This window comes from Piliocolobus tephrosceles, chromosome 16, assembly GCF_002776525.5.
Source record: "Piliocolobus tephrosceles isolate RC106 chromosome 16, ASM277652v3, whole genome shotgun sequence".
Classification (NCBI taxonomy): domain Eukaryota; kingdom Metazoa; phylum Chordata; class Mammalia; order Primates; family Cercopithecidae; genus Piliocolobus; species Piliocolobus tephrosceles.
In genome coordinates this window covers 12,039,647-12,052,577 of record NC_045449.1, presented here as the reverse complement: position 1 = coordinate 12,052,577, position 12,931 = coordinate 12,039,647, and the positions used below count along the sequence as shown (strand labels likewise).

The window sequence follows — 12,931 nt, the reverse complement described above, 5'->3', positions numbered from 1 at the left end:
TGTTGAGACGGAGTCTCGTTCTGTCGCCCAGGCTGGAGTGCAGTGGTGCAATATCGGCTCACTGCAAGCTCTGTCCTGCGGGTTTAAGCCATTCTCCTGCCTCAGCCTCCCGAGTAGCTGGAACTACAGGCGCCCATCACCATGCCTGGCTAATTTTGTTTTGTATGTTTAGTAGAGATGGGGTTTCACCATGTTAGCCAGGATGGTCTCGATCTCCTGACCTCGTGATCCTCCTGCCTGGGCCTCCCAAAGTGCTGGGATGACAGGTGTGAGCCACCGCGCCTGGCCTGTGTCACATTTAGTAGTGTGTTGGTCCCCAAAGAACCATGGCAACATTAAAGAAAGACATCAACACCTCAGGAAATGTCTGAAATACAGACACTAAATTCTTATTCAAATATAGATCAAAATCCAGGCTGTAGGAACACTGTATGCAAATATACTGGGGTAAGATGAGTGTGATATCTATGGATGGATAGTGTACATCTGTCTCTTTGCAGGAAAAGAGGCTCCAGGTTGCAAAATACTGAAGGCCTCGACTTCTGCATTTGTTGGTGTGCTTCATCTACCCCCAAAACAGGGACTGACAATATTCAAAACATATAGCTTTAGACTCTGTAACACACAGTGAATTCTGCTATGAACCCAAGGCTTCCCATTTGTCTCACTAAGGGATGGTGGGAACTTTCTGAGAAGTTACCATCTGCTTAATGAGTTGAATTGAATATAATGAACAAACAATAATCAGAGAAGACCACAACTGCTAAATACCAAATAAGAGAAATAAAGCAAGACAATGAAAACAGGAGCTGACTGGGATAACTTAGCAAAGTTTCATGGAGATGCTAGGACCTGAGCATGGGCCTAAGGGTAAGGGAAATATTCTAGCAGTTTCATGGTAAAATCGCATGACTAATGGTCAGCACAAAAGAACACAGGCTCTCTGTGCAATGACTATCAAACAAGAAGGCCTGGACTTAACACTTACTGCCATGTATGGCCTACAGCCAGCATCTCTTGTCTTGGCAATAGAGTCCACAAGCTGTCCACTGATGCCGAAGTCACAGAGTTTAATATTCCCACTTCTGTCCAGAAGAATATTGGAAGGTTTGATATCTGCAAGATATAGATATCATTCAGTATACAATTAGCTTCTTCCTAGGTTACATAAGGCCTCACTTTAAGCAAAAATATTGAAAAAACTTAAGACAACGTAAGTGGTCAAGTCCTTAAATTTATATATATAAGAAGTAAAGCATCTTCATTTATCACATACAATAATTACTCATGTTTTAAACAAGTAGCTTTAGTAACTATAATTGTGTAAATGTAACAGCAAAAGTCATTTCACGAAACATCTTATTAATCTATAAGATATAGACAGGGATTGATTTTTCTCTTAACATCTTCATATTTGTAAAACAGAAAAAACAATGGTTTTCTTCTACTGAAAATGAGAAAGGAAAACAATTTTCTGAATGCCAGTGCTTAAAAACTGAATATCAAAAAAAAATTTCACAAGAAATTTAGGCATTAAATTGTTTTCAAAAGGCTTACAAATTCATTTATTTAGTTCAGATTCATTGTATAACAGTCAAAATATAAGGAATGTCAAATCCCTTTCTGACTGACAGTCAAGTCACTACCAGTATGTGCCAACTAATTCTCTATCCATAGCTCAGTCCTTCTATCCATGTCCTTGTCACTACCCTGGCTCAATGAATAAAAAATAAGGTTTTAAAATATAGGATGCAGAAAACATCTAAATGTAACTCAGAAGGTGATCCACAAAAAAATTCAGTAAAGATCTCTTACCATGATTGAAACAGCTGTGGGCCTATCAAAAATCCATTCCTAACCATCCATACTTTCTTTTCTTTTTTTTTTTGAGACAGAGTCTCACTCTTTTTCACCCAGGCTGGAGTGCAGTGGCGCAATCCCCACTCACTGCAACCTCCGCCTCCCAAGTTCTATCGTTCTCCTATTTCAGCCTCCTGAGTAGCTGGGATTACAGGTATGCGCCACCACATCCGGCTGATTTTTGTATTTTTAGTAGAGATGAAGTTTCACCATGTTGGCTAGGCTGGTCTCAAACTTCTGACCTCAAGTGATCCAGTTGCCTTGGTCTCCAAAGTGCTGGGATTACAGGTGTGAGCCACCACGCCCAGCCCCATCCATATTTTCTAACAGAACCTGTGTTTTACTGAGGTATCTCTTCTCATCAACAGCCACACCTCCAAATCCTGGCTATTGGCTGGTATAAGTTTTATAAGGGTAGTCTCATGCTTCTTGATAGTAGCTGGTTTAAGGGCATGAGGCACTTCTAGTGAATGAGCCAAGAAAAGGTATTAGAGAGGTGGGAAAAGTTTCCATATTCCTCACAGAGCTGCACAGCATGAGAGCACCTCTTCTTCAAGAGGCAGTCACATCTAGACATGACAGTGGGAACTGCTCTAGCTGTTACTACCCCGAGGACAGAGTTAACACATGGAGGAGGACAGAAGCAAAAGGAACAAGCTTGACCCCTAGTCATATTGTGCTTTCAGCCACCCCATCTTTGGATTTATTATGACAGATAATGAATTTCCTTGAAGTTTAAAGAGAGTTATCAGGATTTTCTATTACTTATAATCAAAAGCACTGACTCCAACAAAAAAGCTAACTGATCCTAACTGATAAAAGACAGCTATAAACTCATCACTTTATTTAGTAAGAGAAAAACAAAAGTTACTTCTGAAGATTTTTTATTTTATTCAACTACTTCCCAGGCAGTACCTTGGTGCTTTACTGCAGTCACTAAGTATCCCTAAGGTAACTAACAAATGCCTCAAAGGTGCTACTCTCACAATTATAAAACACAGCTAATGAAGAAGGGAAAAAAATCAAGACAAGAAGAAGAAGAACTATAAGAGAAACAAACAATTTTGTCTAGGGACCTAACTCTACATAATTTTAGGCCAAAAGAAAAAACGATATTATTTCTAACAAGCATTAAGCCAAACAAAATTAAATAAAATATACTGATGTTCAAGGTTCACTAATTTCAGTGGTCTAGTGTCAACCACAAACAAAATAACTTAAATAAATGGCCCAATTACTAATTTCTTTAACCACCAGAAATTGTCTCCCAGAATTAGAAATTTTTCACTTCTCTTAATTTTGACCTTTTACTTTTCTTCCTACTTACTGCCAGGCTAAATCACACTGTCATGTACTGTCTTAGGTTTTTCCATTACAAATTTGCTGAGGGGTAGTGACCCAGTGCGTTTCCTCAAAGCCAGCACCTCATTACCCTGAGTCTAGCATGGTAATAAGTAAAGCAAGCATTTCATCTATTTGCTGGATTAAATTCGGGATTCCCACAGGGTTACTACTTATCTACGTTTGGCCTTCAACTACATCAAATGTTTCATTTGAATATGTATCTAATAAGGGCAAGATCACTGTTTATCCAACATGCTTTAGAGAAATTTCAACTTATAATACCAATTAAAAGATTTCTCTCAATTTAGAAACATCCTCTAATGTGAAGAAACAACAGACAGGGATAGTGTGCCTTTAAAATGCTTGACAGTACTATCCCTCAGATTCTTCTTTGAATGTCCACAGGACCACCTCGATGCCTTATTTGTATGCAGAAAAACATTAATTATCTATCAGGCAAATGAAAAATTATTTTTCAACTAATAGTAATAACAATGTGCAGCAAAATCTATTTCAGTTTCTAAGTCCAACATACTAAGATAGACTGAAATTTATTGAATCCCAAAGAAAAAAATAGTAATAAGAGCTTTAGAGTACATAAAGCATTTTTTGGTAAAAATGCGAATATTTTAGGAAAGTTTATACAGTGACACTGTAATTTTCAGTAACTGTTTCATCAATTAGGAGAAAAAAGTTAATTTCTATTAAGCAAATACCAATCCATACCCACCTCTGTGAATAATTTTCAAGTTTTCTTTTAAGTGGTTTAGTGCTTTCACAGTCTAGGGAGAAAAAGAAGAGATGGGATAAGCAACTTGTTTCTTTTTATTCAAACAGCATAATAGTTGAAAACAAGTAATATCCCATGGAGTCCTTTGCATACACTTTAAGCTTAATATTTCAATATTCTGTCATTTCTTGTTATCCAAAGATACTGAATAATTTCAGATCTAAAAGTTTAGTTGTCTTTATATGCTGTTCCCTGATGGCTAAAACAAACAAACAAACCCAGTAACTTAGACTTATAATTTAATAATTCATTTAAAATTTTATCTTTTTTTGTATCTCCAACCTAAAATTTCCTTGTATTTTTTTTCCCTTTTTGTTTTGAGACTGGGTCTCGCTCCCACCACTGCCTCCCAAGTAGCTGGGACTACAGATGCATGCCTGGCTAACTTTTTAAATTTTTAGTAGAGACAGGGTTCTAGCTATGTTGCCCAGGCTGATTTCAAATTCCTGGGCTCAAGCGATCCTTCTGCCTCAGTCTCTCAAACTACTGGGATTACAGGCATGAACCATTGTGCCTGGCCTCTAACATGTTCAAAAATAAAAACAGGACAACAACGATCACTGAGTTGGTTCCATTTCAACTAAGAGTAATAACTTGCAGCAAAATCGATTTCAATTTCTAAGTCCAATAGTAAATAAAAAGTTTTCTAAATTCTCAGTTCCTCACAATTATCCACCCTCATTGGTTGCTAAGCCTTCAAGGTGATTTTTGAAGAGCTAGTGTAACTCTGTTCACTAGTGTAACTGTGGGAATTTATTCTGTTGCCTGGTCACTGATCATGATCAGAATATTACACAGTTATTCAGGAAGGGAAAGAAGAGAGATACAACCTCAAACTAAAGGAGAACTAAACAACAGGCCAACCATTTGCTGTAAGATGAAGTCTTTGCTGATGTCAAGCTGCTAGGTACGAGAAATGTAGAACACATACATTTGTTGTGAATAGCTATGCTTGTGTGTTTGCTGGTTTATTAACTAGCAAGAAAAGACTAAACACAAAATAATTTTATGTGTGTGCTTAGTATATATAAAATGATCACCAAGTCTTGACTAACGCAAATATGGAATAAATCATTTTCTACAGTATATATTCTTTATATTGCAATATATAAAATAATTTTCTGTTTTCTAATTTCATGGTCATCCTGTCATAGAGTGGTTAAGAGCAGGGTTCTGGGATCATGCTGCCTGAATTTAAATCATTTGCCACTTATAACCGCATACACTTCAAAGCACATTAATTATTTCATCTGTCTATGCTTCAGACTATCATCCATAAAGATGGGGTAACACTATTTACCACAGAGAGTTGCTATGAAGATTAAATGTCACAAACAGTTTGATGCAAATAAGCATTTAATAACCATTAGCTATTGTCATATTTCTATTATTATAATTATTACGAATAGTAACAAGTTTCAAGATACCACTGGTTTAATATATTGGAGAGAGATGGCTAAACTAATCATTGTAAAATTTCATTACCCAGCTAAATAATGAATAAGTTTCTAGTCTAAGTTAGCTTCATTTTATACAATTATTTTCATAAAATTTAAAAATAAAATGATTTTCATAAAATCTTTTTATGAAATTATTTGAAAGGGTATATATATCTTGGTGAACTACATTGGAGGGGTAGTATGCAGGTAAGAAAGAGCTGGGAAATTACATGCAACCAAAGTATCTATTTTACAACTTCCTGTATGATTTAGTTTATATATCAACTAACCTAGAACAGGCCATTAGCTCAGATTCTCAGAAGTTTCTAAGAATCTTATGAATTTTGTTCTATGAAAAGTAAATTATCTTTTTCCTTTAGGAAAAAAATGTACATACATTTGCCAACTTAAAGATTCAGAGCAAGAAACAAAGTGATCAACCAATTTACTTTCAAAACTATAAACACATATGTAAAAAAGTACCTATTTTCTTTTTTGGTACTCTGGTGAAAGTGAATTAGCCAAATTTAGTAGTAACACTGGTCCCTGAAACTGCTAGTCAAAATTTTAGATAGTTTAGACTGAATAACCAAAATCTTAAATCACAGTAAACATACTTTGTCCAAGGGCTTCAATTATGGGGCTTCAAAGAGACTGCCGTGACTCTGATTAATTTCGGGATAACTGTGCTAATATAACCTATTTAAAAATAGTTAAAGCAACAGGAAAAAATGAACAGAAAATTGCTTTTTCTAGTTTTATTTACAGAACAGTCTGTTATGATTCATTGAGATTCAAAGGGAAAGAACATTGGCAGTATTTATCGAGACCATTATGACTACTATTGTGCTAACTACCCCACAGAAGTAACTCTGTCTCTGGTTATTCACTATGAATTACTTTCAGGAAGGTACTGTGAGTGACACTCAAATATGTGCATTCAAAACTCCAGCAGCATCTCTATATAACTATATAAACAATGAATAATTTAAAGACCAGGTACTTACTGCTAAAGTGATTTTGCCTAAAATTTCTTCTGGAATAACATCATCTAATACACTATATACATATTTGTAAAACTTATCAAACGAGGTAGACATGAGTTCCATACAGATCCAACAGTCACCCTACAAAATAACAAATATCTGTTATTCTTACATATCTTAAATATCACCTTGCCTTTACTTAAAATGTAAATACAATAGAAAGGACCAATCTTATTCTTGTTTATTTCAAATCTCAAACTAGTAAAATTTTTGTTTTCTTATTAAAGCCTTCAACAGATTTAAATACAAACAATGTAGTTAAAGCCAATTTTCCCCACTCTTTAATTGCATGGACAGGCACAGGCTTACACAGAAAACTTCTGTGCTTTTATGAAAATTTCAAATTTTGCCAAAATAGAAAAAAAACAGGAAATATGTAGAAAACCATTCATTCTTACTAACAATGAAGATAGATGACAGTAATCTTAAGAGACTACATAAACTTCTTAAATTAGCCACAAAAAAAAAAGAAAGCAAAGACAAAAATATATAAAGTAAATCCCATGCCTCAAGACCCTGTTCAAATGCCACCTTCTCAGCGAGGCCTACTTTAACTGATGTAAAGCATAAGTCATCCCACCAGGCACTCCCCTATCCTGCTCTGTTCTGTAAAGCCTTCATCATCCTCTAATGTAAAGTGTAATTTACTTATTTATTATGTTTGTCATATACATTCCCCACTAGAATGTAACCTCTGCCAGCGCAAAGACTCAATAAATACTTGTTAAACGACTGGATGCTAGCTATAATTAAACTGAATCATTCAAACACTTCTTGCATTATAGATTGTTTTAAACCAATTTGACAGCAATTTGAAAATAAAACAGAAATAAAGGTGTTGATACCATTTTACAGAATCATCCTATGTCTGGGAATGTAACTGAAACAAATGTTCCATAAATTACAAAAAGAAAAAACAAAACTAGAAATCGATGAACTATTTCACAAAAGGGAATACTACAACATTAAAGAGATTATCTAAAATCAATATTTTTGAAAATGAATACAGTTCATGAGAGAGATGCATGAGTCATGAAAAAATAAAAAATAAAAGCAGATACCATGATTATAATAAAAGTACAGGATACACAGATGAACAAGAACTACAAAGTACCTTACAAAAATGAAAATACTATCAAAATGATTTTTAAAAATTACCTTAAACAGTTCTGTATGTTGTTGCTTATTTGTAAATACAGCAAAGATTTTCTACCCACTAATATCGTATCCTTCGATTATATAATAATTATATAATCTATTCTATCCTTGGATTATATAGGAGATTAATGCTTGTTAAAAATAAAATTACTTGTCCAGAACAATACACTTACCCATGAATAGAATCCAGTGTCCCTAATGTTTTTGTTTTATCAATGTTTACAATGCACTCTTACAACAGGACCACTTTCTAGAATATTCACATAGCTAGCTACATGGCTATACATAATATGTTTTTGTAAAGCATATTTGACATAGTAAACTTTTACTTATTATTTCTGCATTTAAGTCTTTCTTCTCTGTAAACCTCTTTTTCTTTAGAGAGACCTGTGAGAAAGGCTATCGTGAAAGATCGAGTAACACCCTCCACCCAAAATAGACATAGCTTTATTTTAGAGACACTATCTAAATAGGTTTACTAAAAATTTTTATTAGAGACATACAGCACATTTACGTCATCCACTTATCAAAACAGGAGAAAGAAAGAACCTCAATAATACAGCGAAGTGAAAAAAAACAAAAAACAACAAAAAAAATGACATTAGGAGTCTGAAACACCTGACATTATCCAAACTCTCCTACTTTCTACTTTTATAAGCTTGGGTCTTCTCATGCCCTCATCTATGAAATGAGACTGCCCCACCATCCTCAGTGGACTGTGATAAAGGGCAAATGAGTTAACATATGCAAAGCACAAACTAAAGTGCCTGGCAGGTGCTAAAAACTATAGTTACCAAATGGAAGGGAGAAAGAAGGGAAATACGGGCAAACAAAAGAGAAAGATGGACACGGGAGTGGGAGAATAAAGGTAAGAAGTAAACTGAGAACTGAAGATGAGAAGGGGGGACAGAAAAGAGCAATGAGCTCCAGAGAGAGACGCCTTTGTAATTTTTAAGGAATATAATCTAATGTAACCTTCTTACCTCTCTGACAGTTCCTTTTGGTCATACAAAGAACAAGACAATGGTAATGAGCTGAATTTAAAAAATGAAATGCCCCGAGCTGTCTGAAAAAGTAGTGACAGCAGCATGAACTGTCATGCTCAAGCAGAAAACAGGATGACCACAGGTCTGAAATGCAGAAGTTAATAAATGTGGGTTTATTGGGGGAACAAAGCTAGAGAATGATGAAAAACTCAACTACTAAGGTAACATAAGGGTTCCTAAAGATTCATTTATAACCAATAACATACACCAATAATAACTAATTAGAAAATAAACTTAAAAAGATATCATTCTCAATAAAAATATAAACTAAGTCACCAGGAAATATATCTAATAAAATAGGCAGAACCTTTATGAAAACAAATATAAAATGTTACTAAAGGACATAACAACAACCTGAACAAATGGAGTGGCAGACCATGATTACAAATGTGAAGACTCAAGATGAGAAGCATGTCAAATTCTCCCAAATTAATCTAAGAATTCAGTTAAATTCTAATCAGAATTTTCAAGGACCTGAACAAACTGACCCTGAAGCTTATATTAAAGTAGAGCCAAGAATAACTAAGATAATTTTAAAGAAGAGATACTGACCTACTACACAAAGACTCACAAATAAAAGGTAAATACACCAAAGAAACAGATGCAAAAGTTCATGCACATACAGAAATCTGAGATATGACAAAAGTTAAAGTAAATCATAGTAAAAGAATGCATTATTCAACGAATGCCACTGGGACAACTGACCTTCCATATAGAAAAAAATTAAATTCTGACATCAAATCATTCACAAATATATATACAAAAACTCCCAAATGGATTTTGCAAAAAAGCAAAAGTTTTTTTTTTTTTTCTAAGAGTTCTCCATGACTTTTATGTGGGGAAAAAAACTTTTTCCCAAGAACACACATAAAAACAACAAATCACAAAGGATAAGACCTGTTAAATTTAACCCCATTATAATGAATACTTCTGTATAAACAAGGAGAACATACCAAAAGTTTAAAAATGAGAGACAAAAGCATCTATTTGGATGTAAAGAAACAAAAGATCAGCATCCTGAATAATAAACAGTTATGCTAAATTAATTAGGGAAAGACAAAACTTAGTAGTAATTATATCAAAGGCAATTAAAAAAAAAAAAAAAAAAGCCTAAACACATGTAAAAAATTCTGAACCTCACCAATCAAGGAAATGCAATTTTAAAAGTGAGATACCATTTCAAACTGCCAAAATTTAAACGTTTATTATCAAATGTTAGTACAGACCAGGTAAAAGATCTGTGACAGTAAATGCTGATGGTATACTCAATAAACATTCCCCCTTTCCTCTGCACCATATACCTAGCTAAAATCTACATTTCCCGGTCTTTAAATGTAAAGAAAGGCAGCCACAGAGGTATCAACACAAAATCATTGGTTCATGACTCCAGGAAAATCCTTTCAGTTCTTCCCTTTTTTTTTCCCCCTTCGTGTGGACATGATAGCTGAACTCTAGGAGCCAACGTGGACCAAAAGGTAACCATAACAACTGAAACCATAAGCTACTAACAGTCAGGAATGACTGATACCAAATACAATTCTCGATCCAGAAACTTTGGTGGAAATGTAAGTCAGTACTCCAGCTGGAGACACGGGTATCATTAAATTTAGCAATTGTATTTCCAGGGACATATGCTGAATAATCTGTAACCTAAGTTGTCAAGGAGACACGAAAAACAATTCTTCATTTTTGTGCTGTTTATAATTGTAAAAAATTAGAAGCAATCTATGTTAGGATTATTTCTAAAAATAAAACAAAATAGGGTGTATTTAATCATTAGAATACTACATAGTTAAAATAAATTAAATCTGTATATAATGAATCTATATTTACATAAATCTTGAAAACTATGTTGAATAAAACTGTTGAATAAAATGTATAATAGAGAATGCATTTAGCATTCCATTTACTTAAACTGTGAAAATACAGAAAGCAGTATTATGTAAAATGTAGGGGAAAATGCCCATATGGATGACCTAAACCAACAAGCAAGTTAAAGGAAACACTCAGGGTAGTGATGAGATGAGATTTGGAAAGGGAAATGTGATGAGGGCTTTAAGTGTATTTATAATATTTAAAGACATAAAGAGTAAATACGCCAATATAGGATTTGGGTGGCTATTTCTCCTCTGTAATTTAGTCTATGTTTAAAATATCTCACAGTTTAAAAAGAACATGGACCACCTTAAGAAACAAAGAAACAAAAAAGCATATTAAGCAAAAATAAAGAAAAGAAAGGAAGAAACCACAATCAGAATGGATCCCCCATCAAAAAATAAAAATAATAATAGAAAAGCAATACAGAAAATCATGTAACTGAGGCTGCACGCAATGGTTCATGCCTGTAATTCCAGTGCTTTAGGGGGCCAAGGTGGGAGAAAGGCTAAGGAGAGGCCAGGAGTTTGAGTTTAGCCTGATCAACAAAGCAAGACCCCACCTCCACCCAAAAAAAAACAAAAAAAATTAATTAATTAGCAGGCTGGTGGTAGCGCATGCCTGTAGTCCCAGGTACTCAGGAGACTGATGTGGGAAGATCCCTTGAGCCTAGGAGTTCAAGGTTGGGTTGAGCTAGGATGATGCCACTGCACCACTCCAGCCTGGGCCACAGAGCAAGACCCTGACTTTAAAAAAAAAAAAGATAAGAAAAGAAAATCATTTAACTGAGAGCTAGCCAGTTCATCGAGATGGTCAATAAAACTGATAAACCTCTAGCTGGACTAATTGCAAAGAAAAAAGGAGACATAAATTACCAGTATCAGAAACAAGTGGCAGGGAGGGAGGGACAGGGAAGACAGAAGTAACACACTACAGACTCTACCAATATTAAAATCATAAAAAAGAAATATGAATAATTTTATTCCAATAAATTTGATAATTTAGATGAAAGGGATAAAGTTCTTCAAAGAAACAAATACCAAAGATCACTCGACAAGAAATACGTAACTTGAACAGAACTCTATCTTTGAAAGAAACTGGATATTCAGTCAAAAATACTCTTACAAAGAAATTGCCAAGTTCAAGTGGCTTCACTGGTAAATTCCATCAAATATTTACAAAAAAATAATACCAATTCTATATAAATTCTCCCAGAAAATTCAGGAAGAAGAACTATTTCCCAACTCATTCTATGAGGCTAGCATTACACTGATACAAGTCAGACAAAAATAAGAAAACTATACATCAATGTCTCTCACAGATACAAAAATTTTAAATGAATTTTAGCAAATTAGCTAAATGTTAGTAATTTAGCAAATTGAATCCAATGACAGATAAAAAAGACAATACATCATAACCAACTGAATTTCTCCCAGAAATAAAAGCTATGCTTAATATCAGAAATCAATCCATATAACTTACCATTATTAAAACAACCAACAAACCATACATCTCAAAAACATCTCAAGGCTCTGGAAAAAGAGTCTGACAAAAATCTAACATCCATTCCTGACAAAATCTCTCAGCATACTATGAGTAAAAGGAGACTTCTTTAACTTGATTAAAAACAAAATTATGAAAACCCCCCAGCTAATATCATTTTTAATGATGAAAACATGAATGCTTTCCCTCTAGGATCAGAAAAAAAAACAAGGATGTCTACTCTCACCGTATCTATTCAACAGCATACTGAAGGTTCTAGCCAGTGCAATAAGGCAAGACAAAAATAAATAAAGGAACTAATTGGGGAAGAAAGAAGTAACTCTCTATTCACAGACAAAATGATGATCTATGTAGTAAATCTGAAGGCAGCTAAAAAAGCAACTGGAATTTAAGTTTCGCAAGGTTGCTGCACACAAGATCAATATAAAAAAAATCAAATGATATTGTGACTATTAGTCACAAGAGAAAATTAAATTAAGAATATATATTACAGCATTAAAAATATTATACACTTATTAAGGGCGACTCTAGTAAAAACATGAAAGACATACAGCAAAAACTATAAAATATTGCTGAGAAAAATTAAAGAAGATGTAAAATAATAAAGTGAGATGCCACAGCAAAGGGTTAATAGACTTAATATTGTTAAGATATCAATGCTCCCCCCCGTAGACCTACAAATTTAGCAAAATCCCAATCAAAAATCCCAGCAGGTTGTTTTGTGTTTTTTTGGGGTTTTTTGCTGTTTTTTTCAGGTCTTTTTTGGTAAAAATCGACAAGAAGATTCTAAAATCCACATGAAAATAGAAAGAATATGAAAGAGCCGAAACAACTTTTCAAAGAACAAAGTTTAAGGACCAACACTCTGAA

At 34.2% G+C, this 12,931-nt stretch overlaps 1 protein-coding gene across 3 annotated transcripts in view; it reads right to left on the bottom strand.

Moving 5' to 3' along the window:
- Positions 1-12,931, bottom strand: part of MAP2K4 (mitogen-activated protein kinase kinase 4) — a 120,206-nt gene that overhangs the window by 28,259 nt on the left and 79,016 nt on the right. For all 3 annotated transcript variants that reach the window (XM_023188092.2, XM_023188094.2, XM_023188093.2), the window contains 3 exons: positions 6,441-6,560; positions 3,935-3,986; positions 989-1,116 (listed from right to left, as the gene is read on the bottom strand). In XM_023188092.2, the coding sequence (XP_023043860.1) occupies positions 989-1,116; positions 3,935-3,986; positions 6,441-6,560 (300 nt within the window). The remainder of the gene's footprint in view (positions 1-988; positions 1,117-3,934; positions 3,987-6,440; positions 6,561-12,931) is intronic.